The following is a 20,336-nucleotide window of genomic DNA, read 5'->3' as shown; positions in this document are numbered from 1 at the left end:
AGTAAGAAAATAATACAAGTATCTATGTAAACATACAAGTAAGAATATTTTTCCTTTCAGAAAGAAGGTAAGAACAAGAGGCTCACCACGGTGGTGCCGGCGATGAGCTCGGCGCGGGTGATCGACGGCGGTGAAGACGGGGACGGGGCGTGAAGGACCGCTAAACCTAGACAAATATTATGGAAAATGGAGCTTGGAGGTCGAACTTGGAGAGGAAAAAGCTTAAGTAGTGTGGCTCGGGCATTCCATCAAACACCTTGTGTGCATAGGAGGTGAGCTAGAGCACCACCAAGCCCTCTCCCCCTCGGCCAGAGAAAAATAAAGCACTGGGGTGCTCTGCTCGCGAGCGAGGGGTATATATAGGCACCTCATTGGTCCCGGTTGGTGACATGAGCCGGGACTAAAGGGGAGCCTTTGGTCCCGGTTCAAGCCATCAACCGGGACCAATGGTGGTGGGCCAGGAGCGAGGCCCATTGGTCCCGATTCATCCCATCAACCGGAACTAAAAGGTCCAGATGAACCGGGACCAATGGCCCACGTGGCCCGGCCGGCCCCCTGGGCTCACGAACCAGGACCAATGCCCACACTAGTTCCGGTTCTGAACTGAACCGGGACTAATGGGCTGACCCGGCCTGGACCAAAGCCCTGTTTTCTACTAGTGTCCAACGAGAAAGCCTAGCGATTGGATCAGCTGCAGTCCTTGTATTTTGGGCTTGGCCCTTGGCCGATGCAAGCAAAGATATTTTCTTTTTGTTAATTAGCATATACTATATAGTGAAGTAATGGACCAAATTATAGGGTGGTCCATGGACTACGCTACTGCAGCTTCATGTGCCGCTGCAATCTCAGCAAACATGCACAATATTTATACCAGGATTGGCTGCACCAATCTTCACAATGGAACGAGAGGTGGATCCTTCACCGGTTTGTACCTTCATCTTTAGATTTACTTTTCCTATGATGCCATGCTAAGACGTTGAGATGGTAAAAATTAGAAGACATGTTAATATATATGTAATCGCTTATGCTTATGCAGCCGCCGCCGCCTCCTCCAAAAAAGCTGAGTTCCTTTGTCTCCCACCGCTGCCGCCGCCGGTCCACCTCGTCTCCGTTAGCCCTAGGGCCATGGGGTGCGGTGAATCCTGGCCCTTGCCGGTAGGAGGGCTCCGTTTTTAGACGATTCTTTTGGTTTTGTTGGGGTTTGTATCCTACTCAGGAAGATGAGACAATGGCTGCTCATTAATGATGAAATAAGGTTCTCCCCGTCTAGCCCCCGTTTCGGTTGTTCGTCTAGCACCGTCGGAGGGTGTGTGGAGGTGTGGCTCCAATGAAACTCTCATGATGCTGTCGGTGGTTGTGTTTCTGTGTGCCTTCAAGTTGGATCCTTTCGATCTACGTGTCTCTTCATCGATGGTGGTTGCTGTTCTGATGCGCTAGTCCTACGGGGCCTTAGGATGACGACTTCCCAATTGTCTGCTACAACAAGTTTTCCCAACTCTGCTAGCTTGGGATGGGTGATGACGGCGGCACGCCTTTTCTATTTCTTGCTAGACTACCACATGTTCTTGTTTCTCTTGCTGCCGGGGATCACTGGCCCCCGTGTTTTTCTGCTGATCTATTCATCAAATATTGTTGGGCGGGGGGGGGGGGGGGGGGGGGGGATCCCTGTTACAAGGTAACCATGAAATATCAAATATCTCGGATGAGATTTATAATCAAATTTTAAATTTAATTTTCTGCCTTGATATAGAAATGCATTTAACTAGTAGCGCTTAGAAAGCTGCTCCAACGCAGTGGAATGTTCTCTGCACCCGTCCTATGTGTTAGGATCGCGAGTTCTAACTGGCCGAGGGCTTAATTTTTCACGTTTGTGGATTTACCGATCGTCAAATAGACAGACATGGTAAGCATAATATCTCCTCATGTTGGAGTATACAGACATGGCACGTATACATAGATACACACCGAGTGCCTCAACACTTCTCGATACAGGCTTCCATGCACATACTTCCTCAAAAAGAAAATTACATACTAGTTTTGTCGCGACCACGCCGCAAATATTTCATAAGCTTGGATTGCTTAGCACGTGTGCCATGTGATGGCCCTTAAAGTTTCAGCTACCAACTTTTATTACATTGTGTTTTCCATTAGATAGTAATGGCACCACACGCCTCACTTATTTATTTATTATACCACGCCAGTTTATAGCAGATGGTCACCATCACACCATTTGCAACACGAACTTATGGATAGACCTCGATGACACCTCGAGCTCCAAGCTTCTTGACAATTTTGTAGTCGCTAAACCCTGCCTTCATAAAGATGGCACTCCAATCATTTTCATCACGTTGTCGTCCCCTGGTACATACCATCATTACCATATCCATCAGCATTTGGGTTTCGAATAACGGTCCTGAAGAAGAGTCAACCACAATGTCCATGATAATAACTTTTCCTCCCACTTCTCGAGAAGGAATGGCCTTCTTGCATTGAGTTAGGATATTGATGCAGTCCTTGTCGCTCCAGAAGTGTAGAACAAGCTGGCATGCACAAATATCTTTACAGTCAAGCAATGTATTTTCAAGGACAAACAGTTTATGAACTCTGTGCAATTATGCATAAGCATTTGTATTTAGTTTCATTTAAATAATAATGAGACCTAAAAAAATGTGCCTACTAGTGACGCAAGTTCGCAATATCTATGCGGTACAATATGTAGGCAAAAAAATGAAACATGGTAGAGAGATATACCAGTTTGTACCTTGAGCATTACAGCTTGAGCAGGTGGGATGGAATGGAACATGTCACCAGCGATATAGTTAACGAGGCCATCGCTTGGAGCTTTATTGATCACCTTTGGAAGGTCCAACACGTTGCACTTTATGTGAGGGAAGGCCTTAACAATGGCCCTAGCTATCGTTCCATCATCACCACAACCGTTGAGTATGTGTTTTGTATTGCACATGTATTGAAGTTGTGGCCCACCTCCTAGTCTTGTATAGTTGAGGTAGAGGCCTCCCCTTGTAATATATATACGTGCACCAGCACCCCATCAATACAACGATTATTATATTGTAAATCATCTCTCTACATGGTATCTCCCATGCATCTTCCTTGGCTACCCTCCCAACACTAAAGGTTACCGGTGCTATGATCCTGTCACTCATCGTGTGTACACCTCGAGGCACGTGTATTTTGTCGAGACGGTGTTCCCTTTTTTTCAGGTCCCTCCGGCTGCGGATTCTTCGGCGCCGGCCCCCGCGCCCCCTAACTGGAGCGATGCACGGCGGCACCCCCCGGCGGCCCACCCGGCCCTGCACCTTCTGCCGCCACCTCCCGGGTTCTCGACTCCCTCTTTCGAGGTCGAGTCGGTGGGTACACCGCCCGCCACCCCTGCGACGGGCTCGACCTCGACCTCGCCCGTCGCTCCCGCCGTCGCGGGATCGTCCGCCGCGGCCCCCGCTGCCGCGGCCCCCGCCGCCGCCGCGGCCTCCACCGCCGCCGTCGCACCGGGTGTCACCGCAACGGGTGCCATCGCCGCTGTGTCCCCTTCCGCCGCGACACCCGCCGGCCCTGCTGCCCCATCACTTGGCGTGACTACCCGTGCCCGAGCAGGAGTGCTTCGGCCCAGTACGCGCTACTCCGCCGACGAGTATGTGTGCACCGCCTCGTCGTCGATGCCATCACCCGTCCCCACCTCCGCTCGTGCTGCCCTTCGGGATCCCCACTGGCTAGCTGCGATGCAGGAGGAGTTCGATGCCTTACAGCGCAACCGCACGTGGCAGCTTGTTCCGCGACCCCTCGTGCCAACATCATCTCTGGCAAGTGGGTGTTTCGCCAAGAGACTCGCCCAGACGGTTCTCTCGAGCGCTACAAGCCTCGCTGGGTGGTTCGTGGTTTTCGGCAGCACGCGGGCGTGGACTTCAACGACACTTTCGCCCCGGTTGTGAAACCGGGCACGATCCGCGCCGTCCTTCAGCTGGCCGTCTCGCGCGCCTGGCCTGTGCATCAGTTGGACGTTTCCAACGCCTTCTTGCACTGTCATCTCGCCGAGCAGGTGTTCTGTGAGCAGCCTACTGGTTTCGTCGACATCGAGCACCCCGATTTCGTGTGCTTGCTCTCCCACTCTCTGTACGGGTTGAAGCAGGCGCCTCGGGCTTGGTACCAGCGTATCGCCGCCTTCCTGCAGTCTCTGGGCTTTCGGTCCACTCGCTCCGATGCCTCACTTTTTATGTATCATCAGGGAGCTGCCACTGCATATCTGCTGCTCTACGTCGACGACATCATCCTCACGTCATCCACCCCCGTTCTCCTTCAGCGGCTGACTGCTCGTCTTCGTGATGAGTTTGCCCTCAAGGACTTGGGGCCCCTGCACTACTTTCTCGGCATCGAGGTGATCCGCCGGGCTGATGGTTTCTTTCTGCATCAGCAGAAGTACGCCCACGAGCTCCTTGAGCGTGCCGGTATGCTTAACTGCAAGCTGGCGCCCACTCCCGTCGACACGAAGGTGAAGGTCTCTGCTCTGGAGGGGTCTCTCGCGTCCGATGGAGCCTTTTATCACTCTATTGTCGGTGCTTTACAGTACTTGACGCTGACTCGCCCCGACCTGCAGTACGCTGTTCAGCAGGTGTGCCTCCATATGCACACCCCGCGTGACTCTCACTGGACTCTGGTGAAGCGTATTCTCCGTTACATACGCGGCACCATGTCCTTGGGACTCACCCTGACGGCCTCCGCCTCCACCGACCTCGTGGCCTACTCGGATGCTGACTGGGTTGGCTGCCCCGACACGCGACGCTCTACGTCAGGCTACTGCGTCTACCTTGGGCCCTCGTTGATCTCTTGGTTCTCGAAGCGGCAGCCCACGGTCTCCCGCTCCAGCGCCGAGGCAGAGTATCGCGCCGTGGCCAACGCCGTGGCCGAGTGCTCTTGGATACGTCAGCTGCTCCAAGAGTTGCTTTGTGATGTTCACAAGGCCATTCTTGTCTACTGCGATAACGTCAGCGCGGTCTACCTCTCCGCCAACCCGGTGCACCATCGATAGACGAAGCATATTGAGCTCGACATTCACTTCGTGCGCGAGCAGGTTGCCCTTGGCCGTGTTCGAGTTCTCCACGTGCCGACGTCGCAACAGTTTGCTGATGTGATGACTAAGGGATTGCCTACTCCCGTCTTCGAGGAGTTTCGGTCCAGTCTCTGTGTCTCCGGCGATGCTTCGACTGCGGGGGGTGTTGAGTATGTGTTTTGTATTGCACGTGTATTGAAGTTGTGGCCCACCTCCTAGTCTTGTATAGTTGAGGTAGAAGCCTTCCTTTGTAATATATATACGTGCACCAGCACCCCATCAATACAACGATTATTGTATTGTAAATCATCTCTCTACAACAACAGTTGGTGAGCGACTGCAAGTCATTGAATAGGCCATGGCATTCCCGCAATATTGTGCCGATTCCCATATGGTCATGGGCAGCTAAAGCTTCATTGAATAACTTGTCACTCTGAGGGTCAAGGACGGCCATACTCTCCTCGAAGAGTGTCGCGCCATGCACGTCCTCGAACGGTGACGGCACGGGTTGAGCGATATCCTTTTTGAACCAGTCGGCCAACCACATAGCCGCCTCCATGTGATACCGCGAGGTCAAGCAGAGCACAAGAGCTGCCTGGCTAGCATCTCCAACAACGAGTATACCATCCACGAGAAGGTAGGACAGCGGGATGAGGCTGTAGATCCCAGCCTCGTTTGACGCCAGCACCCCTGTCGTGGACAGCAGCCGCAAGAGGCGTTTGAGGGACGACGCCTTTGATGGCGGGAGGGACAGTGCGATGACCAGGTCAGGCAATGACGCGGCACCGCCAAGGCGGTGGATCGCGGTAGGGATGCCGAGCTGGATGGCGCATCTGAGCGCCATTGGTGTGAGGTAGCTGAGGTAGTGGCGCCAAAGGTCCGCCTGCGCCTGGATTAGCTCGGCATCGGTGGGGATTGTCATCGTCCGTGAAGACTTGGCAGCCATTGCTTTCTCTATCTCTTGCTATGAGGCTGGTGTTGTGTTTGTGTGTTGATTACTTACCCAGCTAGGAGGGTTTATATAGCATCCATTTTTGCTATTCCTACAGCAACTAACACTGATTCAATCATTCACTCGTGGAACTCGAGGTGGACTGTGCTCCTCGACATTTCTTACCCACACTGCTCAAAAGCTGAGCGAGGAGCTGTTTGTTGCAGGACAGGGCTATGCGCGTCCACATGGCTTGTTATGCACACTGCTCTGGAGAAGGGCGGGTCTGTTTGTTGATGGACGGATGATACCACCAAGATTCATTTGCACTGTACTGCCAGATAATTACTTAACGGACAGCTCATTAATTACTAGCTTTAATGCAATATGCTCTGTCTATGGAGTATGGATAGAGATGTAATAATTTGTTGGTGAAAATAAAAATAAAAAAAGATGACGGGGAGGGCTTGCATATATTTGACGTGGAGGTTTGCATGTGGTAGAAAGTGGAATGTAAATGATTGCATATGGTTGATGAAGCGGAGGGTTTGCATGTGCTCAAAATGGATCAACTACTTAGAGCATCTTCAGTAGATGATATTTGACGTGAGGGTTTGGATGTGCTCAAAATGGATCAACTACTTGGAAACTTACAAAATAGAGATATAGGATAGGATTAGCTCTCAAATATGGCAACGCGTTTATAGAATTTTCGTTATGAATCCAAGCCGCACTGCTTCTCTCAAATATGCACGATAAAGAGGCATCACACAGCGCGCGTTATAAACGGAACAGCCCCGGCGACCTGCAAATAGCAACAGAGGGCAAAATTACTGCAACAAAGGTGGGGTTCCAAGGTCTCTTATTATCTGTCAGTTGTTTTATTAGCTAGCACATGCATTGGTCGGATAAACAACGACGATATCATTGCTGCGTGAGGCTGCATGTAATGGGAGTATCATAGGTAGTATCATGCATGCCAATTAAGCAATTTTGATGAGGTGGCATAGAATTAAATGAAGAAAGAGATGCTTTGAGTATCATATCATGATACCGTATCATATTAAATGATGTGCTACTTTGTATCATGCATGGCAATAAATATAGTCCTTTATGATACCAACTTATAATATTATGCATTAAGGATGTAGTATCATAGACTAGTATCATATGCATGATAATAGTATATGATACTCTCCATTACAACCAGCCTGATGCATGCGCGTCTTTTTATACGACGTGCACAAGAAGATTTTCATTCACTGCTACGGATCAAGTTTTACGGTCGGTCAAATCTGCCTTGTAACTTGTAAGTGCCCTCTCTCTTCTTTTTTTCGTAATCATTCATTACTCAGCATCCTCGTTCAGGTATCTATTATCTATTATATATTAAAAGGAAAATACGGGTCAAAATTAGAGAAATAGCTAGAAAATCCCACGTTAGTGAGAAACATCTGACTGTTAATTTGGTGGACCCTTCATTAATCGGTAAATAACTACAACCCTTAGATACTTATAACTAAAAGCGACCCACAACAGTTATGATCTAAAACCTTGGTGACTTGGACTCTTGATTGTTCAGTAGATCCCTAAAAGAAAGGATTGCCCAGCAGATAAAAGGTTTCTTTTAATTATACTTAGGTGACAACAAAAGAGCCTCCCCCAATGCTTATTGAAAAAAGAGCAGCTTCCCGGGTCAAAAATTAGAGAAATAGCTAGGAAATCCCACGTTAATCAGAAACATCCGACCGTTAATTTTGTGGACCCTTCATTAATCGGTAAAAGTACAACCCTTAGATACTTATAACTGAAAGCGGACCACAACAGTTATGATCTAAAACCTTCATGACTTTGACTCTTGATTGTTCAGCAGATATCCTTAAAAGAAAGGATTGTCCACCAGATAAAAGGTTTCTTTTAATTATGCTTATGTGACAACAAAAGAGCCTCCTCCCGTGCTTATTAAGGAAAAAAAAGAGCAGCTTCCCATAGAAAAAAATAAACAAAAGAAGCGCAAAGTGCACGCTCAATATGGCACGTCGCCTCTCAAAAAGAAAATATGGCATGTCGTGGGCGTTGTAGGTGGTCAACTTCCATCAAGAAAGAAAAAAAGTCGCTAGCTACCGACGTATGCTCACGGGAGCTAAAGCACCCACGGCTGAAAACAGAAAAATTAAAATCACCTATAGCTGTGAGTACTATTCATCAATTTAACTGCTAGCCTGTGTGATTGCGTGATAGCTCTGCATGTACGTACGTGCAGCTTCTGGCTTCTGGGTGAATCGATCTAGCGATCTAAAAATCAACAGTATGAGTCAGGATGATCATTTAGGATGGTGAGTAACGATGAGGAATCGGTCAACTACAAGTTCGGCAATTGCAGCTCCAAGGCAAATAAAGGCATCTTCAGCCGCGCCCCCAACAGCCCCCCCGGCCACTTTTTCGCCGCCGGCGCCGAAAAAACGGCCCAATCGCGCCTCCAGAACGCCGAAAATCGCCGGTTTGGACCTTTTTTCCGCCTGGCGGTCACAGGCCGAACCCGGCGCGCTGGGGAGCCGTTGGGGGCTCCGGCGCTAGGGAAAAGCACGCTTGGCCCACACCGCCAGGGGAAAAGTTAAGGTTTTCTTCCCCGACTCGCCTCGCACCCCCCGCGCCCTCGGCCACCACTAGCTGTATCCCGGCGACGGCCGCCCCCCGACTCCGGTAGATAGCCATTCCCCGCCGGAAAATAGCAGCGCTTCGCCGCGGCAGCCCCTCCCGCAACAGCTGGGCGTTTCCGGTCGCAGTTTCCGGCCGCGGAGGCGCGGTTTAACGGCGGGTTCACGGCCACCGAGCGCAAGGTGTTCGGCGATTTGCCCGTCTCGGCGATGGACTCGGATGAGGAGGAAGAGTTCGCCGCGCTGCTCGAGGAGGAAGCCGCGGCCGACGTCCAGGAAGAAGAGCATCTGATGGTGCTCGCCACCCTCGCCCAGCTGCTGGCGAGCAGTGAAAAGCCGCGGCGAGGTGGCTCGGCGCCGGGGCGGGTGAAAGCAAAGAACCGGCATCGTCTGCAAGGCTACTGCATGCTCTACTCCGACTACTTCGCCGATGCTCCACTTCATGGCGAGAGAACATTTCGGCGCCGTTATCGGATGAGCCGAAAGCTCTTCCTCAGGATTGTGAATTCCATCCGGGAGTTCGACAACTACTTCAAGTGCAAGATGGATTGCACTGGCGCTCTTGGATTCACCTCCATCCAGAAGTGCACGACAGCGATGAGGATGCTTGCATATGGAGCTCCCAGTGATTCACTCGACGACTATGGGCGCATGGCCGAGTCCACCAGTATAGAGTGTTTCTACAAGTTCTGTCGGGCAGTGGTGGCAGTGTTTGGGCCACAATACTTGAGAACACCCAATGCGGAAGACACTGCTCGGTCCTAGCCCAGAATGCAGCAAGAGGATTTCCTGGGATGCTTCGAAGCATCGACTGCATGCATTGGAAATGAAAGAACTGCCCATTTGGTTGGCAGAGGATGTACAAAGGCGCCAAAGGCGGTTGCAGTGTGGTGCTTGAGGCGGTAGCCACACAGGACCTCTGGATTTGGCACTCCTTCTTTGGTATGCCAGGAACTCACAATGACATCAACGTGCTGCAGTGCTCTCCTGTTTTTGCCAAGCTCGTTGAGGGCCATTCTCCTCCGGTGAACTTCGAGATCAATGGGCACCAATACAACAAGGGGTACTATCTAGCTGACGGCATCTATCCGAGATGGTCGACATTTGTGAAGACGATCTCAAACCCTGTGGCAGGAGGCAAGAACGCCTGGTTTGTGAAGCTTCAGGAGGCTTGCAGGAAGGATGTCGAGCGGGCATTTGCTGTGCTCCAATCTCGATTCGCTCTTGTTCGGTACCCCGCTCAGACCTGGTCGAAAGATCAAATGTGGGAGATCATGACTTGCTGTGTCATCTTGCACAACATGATCATCGAGAGCGAGCAAGAAGACCCAGTGTTTGACACTGAACCATACTACAGGCAGGGTCCTCTAGCCGAAGTTGATCACCAGCTACCGGCAACTTGGACTGCCTATCTCAGTATGCGTCAGGAGATCCAAGACCCACAGGTGCATCATCAATTGCAGAAAGATCTGATTGAGCACCTATGGAGGCTCAAGGGGGACGCCTCGTGATGAAATACGAGTTTTTATTTGTTGAACAATATAATTTGTATTGAACTATTTGTTGTTGTAGTATTTTGTTGAAGTATTTGATTTTTCTGTGATGAAATATGTGATAAGAAATAATTGTGTTGATAATTGAACGCCGAGACACGGCGAAACCACGCCGAATATGGGCCTATTCTCGCCCATATGGGCCATTTATTCGCCGAAATTGGGCTGCAAAGTGGGCCAATTTCGGCGCCTGGGGGCGAACTGGGGGCGACGACTGGGCGCAAAACCGCCCCCAGCGCCGAGTGCATCGCCGGCTCGCCCCAGGGGGCGATTTTTATGCGTCCTGGGGGGGGGGGGGCAACGGCTGGAGATGCCCTAAGAACCACGACAAGGTGACGTAGGACAGCAAATCAGCTTGGTGGAGGAACAGGTGGCGCCAATGTAATGTGGGCAGTGAAGATGAAGATTATTGTCCAAACAACTTGAGTGTGGCAGCAATCACGGATGACGACATCGACAAGAAGTGCGACGAAGTTGCCATGGCCGCCATTCATACACATATCTTAAGAAATGTCAAAGATATCTTATTATTGAAATATTTAACATTGCCAAAATCAAACAATCTTTTGTTGACTTTGATAATATTACTATTTCTTGTGACATTGTAAAGCCAAAGGTAGAAAATTTGCCTACCTATTTTAGAGGTTGGTCTTGAACGCTTTAAAAAAAATAAAAACATCAAATAAAAATATTACAAGGACAAGAATTTGATAACCACCGTACAATTTCACCTAATACTACTAACTTTTCCTGAAACATTCATACATGCATGTACAACTTCAGAGTATGGACATGAACAGTTTGTTCCAAATACGTAAGCTCTTAAAACAATCTAAAATACAGGAGTAATTACGAGAAAATAAGTATAATTTCAAGGAGATCTACTTTGTTCACAACCATAGTATATTGAGATCCAGAGAAATGGATTATTCATTTCGGATGGCTAATATGACAAATATCACATCCTAACTCATGATTTTTGTATTGGGCATAGATACAGATTACACTTTCTTATTTCTTGCCGACCAAGAAACGCCGATTGCTAAGTTGGCAGTAAGGACCATACATACTATCATTCAAATTCATGTAATTACAGATAGACGACAAGATTATAATGGAGAGCTACGAATGTAATTGAGAGATAATTCTCACTCCCTATTAATTATTACACTCTTCTATTCTTGAGAACATGTAGTTTTTCATACAAATAAATAAGTTTTTCTTGAAAGAAAGAATGATATTTAGAGGTTAATCTGATGGAACAAATTATCCTTTTAACAACATGGAATGGGGTGGAGCCAACTCATGAGCATTGTTTTCACGTGAACCAAATAATCTGTCCTTTGGCTTATAGGATTTTCTAGGAATTTTGCAGGGTAGGATTCATGCAAAACAAATTCCTCTAAAACCCTTTGGTTTGCAAGAATGGATTCCTATTACTACATAGGATTAACTCCTATCCTTCTCATTCCAAACAAAAACAATACATTAGCTCTGACCTAACACTACTAGAAAACAGGGCTTTGGTCCAAGCTCAATGTAGACATTAGTCCTGCTTGCATTACAAACCGGGACTAATGTGAGCATTAGTCCCGGTTCGAGCGGCTAGGGCATTGGGAAAGCATTAGTCCGGTTCAAATGGGACCTTTAGTCTCGGTTTGAGACACGAACCGGGACTAAAGGGTGCGATTAGACCTTTAGTCCTGGTTTGAGACACCAACTGGGACTAAAGGGTGTGATGCCCTTTAGTCCCGGTTCGTGTCTCAAACCAAGACTAAAGGGGTTTTTATTTTTTTTTGTTTTTCCCATTTGTTTTTTGTTTTTAGTTTCTATTTTAAATTGTTTATATCTTTTCGGATATTTGATGTCTTTGAGTGATTCTTTTTGCATTAGATTCAAAATTTTGTCTAGTTTCAGTTTGTGCCATTAGTTTTCAAATTTGAATGATTTAAATATGAATTTGTTCAAATTTGCGTCAAACCCTAGATTGTGAATAATTTGAGTTTAAAAATAGTTTTTAATTTAATTCTTTTTGCTCCTAGTCAGATGTCAGATTGTTGTCATAGTAAGTTTTATTTGGTTAACTTTAGAATATAATTTAAATTAGGATTTTAATTAAAACAATACTGCTTTGCTTATATAGTTGTTTTGCTATATTAAGAAGTAATTCTTTTTGCCATTTTAATAGAACGTGACTCTGTCTTGGTTAACCTTAGTTGTGACTCTGGCTGGGACGGTGCTAGCAGATGTAGTCGACGGTAGGATTGGATGGACACCATGTTGTAGTATGCTTTTGTTGGACACCATCAAACTCTAACACCCCCCCCCCCCTTATCGCCATTTCAGTTTTGAAAAAAACAAAAGAAATGATAAAAACTTGAAAAAATAAAATCCTTCGAGATGTAGTTATGTTACTACATCTGCTAGTTAGGAAAATTAAAAAAGCATAAATTTTGATATGTTTTGCAAAAAATGTTATGAAAAAAGTAAAACTGCTATAACTTTTGCATGCGATGTCGAAAAAAATGTATAATATATCAAAATGTGCAACACGAAAATCCTGTTCCGATTTCGACTGCCGTAGGCCGTTTTGCAAATTTTTAGAATCCTCAAATTCTGAAAGGAAAAAAAGTTATCCTCAAATTTAAGTTTTTATGAATTTTTGGTCAAACTACTTATTCAAGCAATAAGGGAAACTAGGGAGAATAGAACTCGGAAGTTAAGTGCGTTTAGGCTGGGGTAGTGAGAGGATGGGTGACCAGCCGGCAAGTTAGACTATTTGGAATGAGTGGTACATACTTGAGTAGTGATGAGGGGTGATTCGAGATTAAATTGTCAAATAATTCAAAAATTTGAAAATCGGAAAAATATCAAAAAAATTTAAATTCAGAAAAAACAATTTTTCATTTTTTTTCAAAAAAACCATTACCAACCGGGACTAAAGGTGGAGCTCCAGAAACCGGCCACGTGGAGCTCCTTTAGTCCCGGTTCGTAAGCAAACCGGGACTAAAGGGTTTGGGCTTTAGTCCCGACCCTTTAGTCCCGGTCCTGGCCCTCTGGAACCGAGACTAAAGGCCCGTTTTCTACTAGTGTAATAAAGAAAACTCCCATCCTGTAAACCAAATGACATATATTTTCCTATAGTATTCGTGATAGATGACATGCCATCTTTATTTCCACAGGAATCGAAAACGCATGATTCCACCATAGTGTTGTTTGGTTGCACCAGAAGGAAAATGCGGGAAATTTCTTAAGAGTTCAGGAGAATAGTATACTTGCATGTGTTACATTAAAAAACATACTTTGCACCTAACCTTATAAAAAAATATAGCTCATGGATTCATATGATTTTCCTATGATATAAGCCATTTGATCATGGATGGACCTAATTGTAACAACTGAGATGAACAATTTTTCCTTGCCATGATATGATAAAATTATCATTTGTCACGTATATACATATAAGGTACAAGATTCTATCCGAGAAGACCATGTAGTCACATGGATGAGATTGACATCATGCCTACATCAATCATAAGTACGTGCATGCACATAATGCATTAAAAATGGATACTCAGTTAGGTGTCCATATGAATTCAAGTACGATCTACGAATAACTACATAGAAAGCTGACCGCACGATATTCGATTGGAGAGTGGGGTAGAACAGGGAGATATTTATGGAAAATGCATATAATAAATGACAATTTTCTACAAACTTTATATTCAAACTCCTATAATTTTGACTGTATATCCATGTGTAAATATACTAATGGAACCGTTAAAAAATATATTACTAAATTTCTGTTGAACCTATTTTCTTTATTAAGTTATCTTAAATTTCTAGAATAATATTCATACGAAATAATTGCCAACTTCTGCTTAGGGGAGACTATTTTCATGTATAAAAAATCAGAGGTAATTAAAATGCAAATGCAATTTCTAACCGTTATGTTTGTCCTATCTATTAATGGAAATATTTTCTTATTCATTTTATCAAGGAAGTTCCTATTTAGTATATCAATTCAAAAGTCCACACCATTACTCTATTGGAACCTCATAATTATTTGGATCATAACATATAGACTTTCATCAATGCGGGTGTAGTACTGACAACCAATAATCGGATGTTAAAGTCGTGTACTGATCTAACATATAATAAGAAACTCGCCGTAAGAAACATTACATAAGAAACTATATATAGTAATAAAAAAACATGTGATGAATTTTAAATCTAGGTATTAATCTAATATCATGTGATTCACCCACAAATTCAACGTCATTAAAGATGTCACGTGTACATGTGATATTTTGTTTCTCAATATTTGTGGTTGTTATAGGACCATACAAATTCGTACACACTAATAGAAAACATGGCTTTGGTTCTGGCCATATCAGAGCACCAGTCCCGGTTGTGTTACGAACCGGGACTAATGTGAGCATCAGTCCCGGTTCGGGCGGCCAGGACGCCGGCCGGACCTCGGCAGGCATCGGTCCCGGTTCGGCTGAGAGATGCCATAAAGACTACCATTCTATGCAGAAAGGAACACATCGTGCTTCCACACTGGACGCCGCGTCAGTAGACTCCTCACAGTCCAGCTCTATCTCCGCTGCCTTAGCTGTCTCCACCGCATCAGCACACTCCGTCGCCTCAGCTATCTCCGCCGCGTCAACACACTCCACCAAAGGAGGCCCCTCAGCAGAATCTGTCGCGTCAGCTGACTCTGCCTCCTCCGCCGCCTCAGCACCGGCGGAAGAGATTCGCCGCCGCTCTGGCGGCTACTAGTACAACAGCGAAGAAATCCAGAGCAGGTACAAGCATCAAGAAGGCTCTTGCCAACTCACCATCCGACATGAGTGATGAGGAACTCAGTAAGGTCGTGGTTGCCGACGTGAAACACCAACTTGCACAAAAACGTCCAGATGCAAAAGAGAAAATAGATCTGGTAAAACCAAGGCGTTGTTTGAAAAACCTTACAAAACCACCGCTGCCTCCGCTGCTATCATACTATGACCGCTCGATTTTTAAGTCATATAAAGATCCATAGAAGCGGTCGGGAAGTAGCAGTAGTGCAAGGGGGAAAAATTCCCCAGCTCGGCGAACAGGAAAACCAATCGTGCCCCTCGCTCAAGGTGTTTACCGATATCGCTAATGATCCGGGGGTAGCGGCCGCTGATCTTGGTTTCACTCTTGGTGATTACTTAGGCGATAAGGTACAGTTCAAAAAGGCTGAGTTAGCCTTTAGATTCGAGTACGGGAAGCCTCGCGTCAGACCTGAGGAGCTCCCGCATCTACCAACGCAGATGCGAAAATTGCATCAGTGATACATGAAAGCCTCAAAGGAAGGGGCCGACTATATCGTTGCGGGGGTTAAAGATGAGCATTACTTCAATGGAGACGAGGAGATTTAAATTCATTTTGAAGAATTATTTCAGTTCTATAATCAAGACGCCATCGACAAGTCTATTGTGAGTTGCTATTGTTTGTAAGTATCATTTCTGTAATTAAGTCTCTAGCTCAGCTCGTTCATCGCATGTATAATTATCCTCACTATATTATATTATTATGCAGAAAGAAGATCCTCGAATGCAAAAGAGAACAAATCTGGGACGTTGGGTTCATTAACCCAAATAATCTTCATGAAACTACGGTAGAATGGAACACCAAGGATACAGAAAAGATCTTGCTAAGGGCATTACTTGAACAACAAACCAAAAAGGAAATACTATTTCCATACAACTTCAAGTGAGTGTTATACTGTCTTGTACACATCATTTTGTTTCGCTTACTCGATGTTAAGTGTAATTGATGAGATATGCGTACGCAGGTTCTACTTTATTCTGCTAGTAATTCAGTTTAACGCAGGAAAAGGACTTGTCATCGACTCGTTACGTAAAGACATGGAGCTGTGGACGAACATGAGAGAAATGCTCCAGAGGTAATTTCAATCATTATCGCACTATATTGGCAACTTTCATTCATTTGAATAACTCATTTATTCATTTTCTTTGTCGGGCAGGGTACGGAAAGAGTTCATCAAGCAGGCTAGTGGTGAATGGAGAGAGGAGCTGCGATTTCAACAACTCAATGTAAGTAGTACTAGCTAAGTCCGCGCATCTCTTTGATTCTAGTTTCAATACCACTATCATGCTTGATTATTATTTTGATTGAACTGTATTCTCGTAAAGTGCTCGAGGCAGGGATCTGGGAATAATTTATGTGGATACTACATTTGTGAGTTCATTCGCCAGATGACCTATGAGACGGGCAGAAGTTTAGAAAAACTTGAAGTACGTAAACAATATTCACAATTTTATTTTATTACCATCAATTGTGTTGAGTTTCATTCATATATTTCCAACGGAAGCGGGACGAACTCCTACCAAAGGCTCGCATAGAAGCAATTCAAGAGAAATTGGCAGGATTCTTCCTTGAAGAGATCATAGCTAAAACCGGAGTATATCATCGGGAAGTGGGATTGAAAGTTGGTAATTAGATATTAGGGATCGTTTGAGATGTTATTTTGTATAATTGCATGAACGTGTATTATATGCAGTAGCATCGAATAGATATACGAAAATGAAAGGATCGAGAAGAGGGGTCTAGAGGGGGGTGGGTGATTAGACCCTTAACAAGAAAAAGTAGCAGTTTTTAGATTCTTCAAGTTAAGGTTGAGTTTTAGCATAAGTTTAAGTATTCACAATACATTTCAAGCAAGCATGACATGAGTATATGCAGCAGAAAAAGTGAAGCATGCTAATTGTAAGAAAGTAAAGAGGTAAGATTGGAGTGTGCAAACGCAATGAAGGCACGAAGATTTTGGGCGTGCTTCCGATAGGTGGTGCTATTATACATCCACGTTGATGAAGACTTCAACCCACGAAGGGTAACGATTGCGCGAGTCCACGGAGGGCTCCACCCACAAAGGGTCCACGAAGAAACAACCTTGTCTATCCTACCATGGCCATCGCCCACGAAGGACTTACCTCGCTCGGATAGATATTCACGAAGTAGGCGATCTCCTTGCCCTTACAAACTTCTTGGTTCAACTCCACAACTTGACAGAGGCTTCCAAGCGACACCTAACTAATCTAGGAGACACCACTCTCCAAAAGGTAATAGATGGTGTGTTGATGATGAACTCATTGCTCTTATGCTTAGAATGATAGTCTCCCCAACACTCAAGTCTCTCTCACAAATTTGGCTATGGTGGAAAGATGATTTGAGTGGAAAGCAACTTGGAGAAGGCTAGAAATCAAGATTCTTGTGGTAGGCTTGGAATATCTTGATCATAACACATGAGTAGGTGGTTCTCTCTCAGAAAACGTATGGTGGAAGTGTAGGCACGTTTTGATGGCTCTCTTACATATGGAGAAGGGGGTGGAGGGGGTATATATAGCCTCCACACAAAATCCAACCGTTACACACATTTGACCCATCTCGGTGAGACCGAATAGCTAGACTCGGTGGGACCAATTAGTTCAAAATGTGAACGTTAGGAATCTTGGTGGGACCGACTGGAACAACTCGGTGAGACCGATGTGCTAGGGCTTAGGGAAAAGCTCATCTCGGTGGCGCCAATTGTATCAACTTGGTGAGACCAACGTGAAGCAATAGGGCAACAGAGAATTGGTCAAGCCATCTCGATGGGACCGATTGAAATTTTGGTGAAACTGAAATAAATGCAACTAATAATAGGGAGTTGGCAAGGCCATCTCGGTGAGACCGAGATCCGTATCGGTGTGACCGGACTATTAGGGTTTCTGGCTATGGCTATGTCATATGAACTCGGTGGCGCCGGATAGAAAGAATCGGTACGGCCGAGTTGGAGTTTAGGGTGTTGACATATTTGGATGGAGAAAGTAGTTGGCGGTTTGGAGCAGTATCACTAAGCATTTGAGCAAGCAAACCATTAAAACAACACCCCATCCCTTTTTAATAGTATTGGCTTACCTATGAACCCAATGTGATCTTGGATCACTAAAACAAAGATGAAGAATCTTGAGCTTTTGCCAATATGTGTCCTTAGCATTTTGATGGGGTTCCACATCCTTTTGTCCTTTTCACGCCATTGTTAAACTTGTCTGAAATACACTAGATAAAACCATTAGTCCAACAAGAGATATGTTGACATTAATTACCAAAATCACTCAGGTAGCACTTGCGCTTTCATAAAACTTGTTGTTCGACCAAGCACGGAGAAAGAGAGGTACCTTCTCTCTATATTCATGGCAATGTCGTGTAATGGTTCCTTCATTGCTATATGTAGTAGCTAGCATCTAGTTGAATGGAAAACATATATAAAATAAAAATGAAAACCCTAAGTGTAAAAGAATTGAATGGTAAACACAAAAAGAAAAGAGGGAAACACAATATGAAACACCTAAACCCCTCCTTTCAAAAAAAAAATCCCAGCGCTTGCAGCTACTAACGCGTGGCCGCCTTTTAGTCCCGGTTGGTGTTACCAACCGGGACTAAAGGTCCTCCTGCCTAGGCGCCCCACAGCGGCCACATGAAGCTCCTTTAGTCCCAGTTTTTAACACAACCGGGACTAAAAGTAGGGGTCTTTAGTCCTGATTTCTTAGTCCCGGTTGCAGAACCGGGGCTAAAGGCCCTTAGCAACCGGGACTGATGACCCGTTTCCTACTATTGATATCATATAATATGAATAACCATGACATAATAAATTATTTCTCTGATATAATATTAGTTCTTAGATATATTCAAATAACTAAAGACAATGCGCACGCATTTGCCAGGGCCACCTTGCTAATTTACATAATAACATCAACAATAATTTCCATCTTCTCAGCAAGGATCACAAACTGAATAACAAATACCTAACCCCTCCCCCCTCTCGTGTGGCGATGTTGCGCCGCACCGGGGCATCCCCGCCTCCCTCCACCGCCCCCTCCCGTCACCACTCTTCTCTCCGCCACAGCCGGTGTTGACTCTAGGGAAAAGCCCGAGCAGCTCGACGGTGGCGGCCTTATTCTTGCGCGTCAACTGCCCAAGACTCTAGGGAAAAGCCCAAAGGCTCGCCGGTGCACCATTGCCACTCAGAAAATGCGACGACTACCCACAGAAGGTCTTGCGCCATGTGTCTAGAACACCGGAACATCCCGGATGTTTGTTCGTCAAGTGCGCAAACGATGGGGTATGTGCTAGTTCAGCTCATTTTGCTTACACTTATATATGTATTGTGTAGGATGGATGCAACTTTTGGTATTGGGAAGAAAAATACATCGATCTATTGATAGCGCGCAATTTAATAGATGTTCGTGCACTTGTTGCTAGAATAGAGGGTAGAGATGAGACTAGATGTGAAGAAGCAATGTCTACTTCTTTAGACTCGAAAAAGAAAGAAGCACGCAAGATCGAGACTCCGTAGATTAACACTGAATGCATCGAGAAAGGCACAAATCCAACTATCGGGAGCAGTTATGGAAATTGGATATCTTCTAAAATATCTTCTCGTGGTTCTTGTTTTCTTTTTTCTTACTATTCTAGTCAAGATTTGGTGATGTGCTCAATGTATCAATAATCAATGATGAAAAGATATGTGTTGCAAGAAAATGTATGCGGCTGCGCGTTGGGCACACGACCGTCGCATCCAGAAATCCAGGCAGACACGACTCCATTGCCACCCCCAAGCGAACGAAAAGCCGACGAAAACAGACGGCCGTTTGGGATCGTGCGTTGAAGTTGGCCTTATGATTGGTAATAGGGGATGAAGAGGCACACCCCAGTTGAATCAATGAGGAGAATTAGGAGGTGTTTGGTTACCGAGATTGTAACGTAATCTGATTACAACGGGATCAGCTACCGCCCAATCATGTTTGCTTCGCCACGGCTGTATTCAGATACAGTGTAATCAGGTCCCATCGCTATACAAAACTGATTACGCCCCAAATCGGCTGTATCGGGACCCGTCTTCGGTTCCCGCAGCCACACAAGCCGCTCAAAGGGCGCGAGAGAAAAAGAGCAGCGACAACCATAGCTCGCCAGCCGTTGGCATGCTTCGCCGGCGTCCGTCGCAGCGCGAGATCGGCATGCTTCGCCGGCGTCCATCGCAGCGCGAGATCCAAGCAGTTAGCGGCACACATGCTTTGGGTCAGACGGCGGTCAGC

The 20,336-nt window shown here is 45.8% G+C and overlaps 1 protein-coding gene across 2 annotated transcripts; it reads right to left on the bottom strand.

Moving 5' to 3' along the window:
• Nucleotides 1-2,243: 2,243 nt before the first annotated feature.
• On the bottom strand, nucleotides 2,244-6,034 carry LOC125527117 (flavonoid O-methyltransferase-like protein Os11g0303600). Of its 2 annotated transcripts, none has more exons than XM_087516477.1 (3): nucleotides 5,381-6,034; nucleotides 2,762-2,928; nucleotides 2,244-2,540 (listed from the first exon to the last, which is right to left on the bottom strand). In XM_087516477.1, the coding sequence occupies exons 1-3, from the start codon at nucleotides 6,009-6,011 to the stop codon at nucleotides 2,244-2,246; spliced, it is 1,095 nt and encodes a 364-aa protein (XP_087372603.1). In that variant the 5' UTR covers nucleotides 6,012-6,034. The 2 variants fall into 2 exon arrangements, with proteins under 2 accessions (XP_087372603.1, XP_048547642.1); XM_048691685.2 differs by having other exon boundaries at nucleotides 2,762-2,937; nucleotides 5,390-6,034.
• Nucleotides 6,035-20,336: the final 14,302 nt, after the last annotated feature.

This window comes from Triticum urartu, chromosome 3A, assembly GCF_056163025.1.
Source record: "Triticum urartu cultivar PI428250 chromosome 3A, HENAU_Tu73, whole genome shotgun sequence".
Taxonomy (NCBI): domain Eukaryota; kingdom Viridiplantae; phylum Streptophyta; class Magnoliopsida; order Poales; family Poaceae; genus Triticum; species Triticum urartu.
This window is presented reverse-complemented; position numbering and strand designations above follow the sequence as displayed.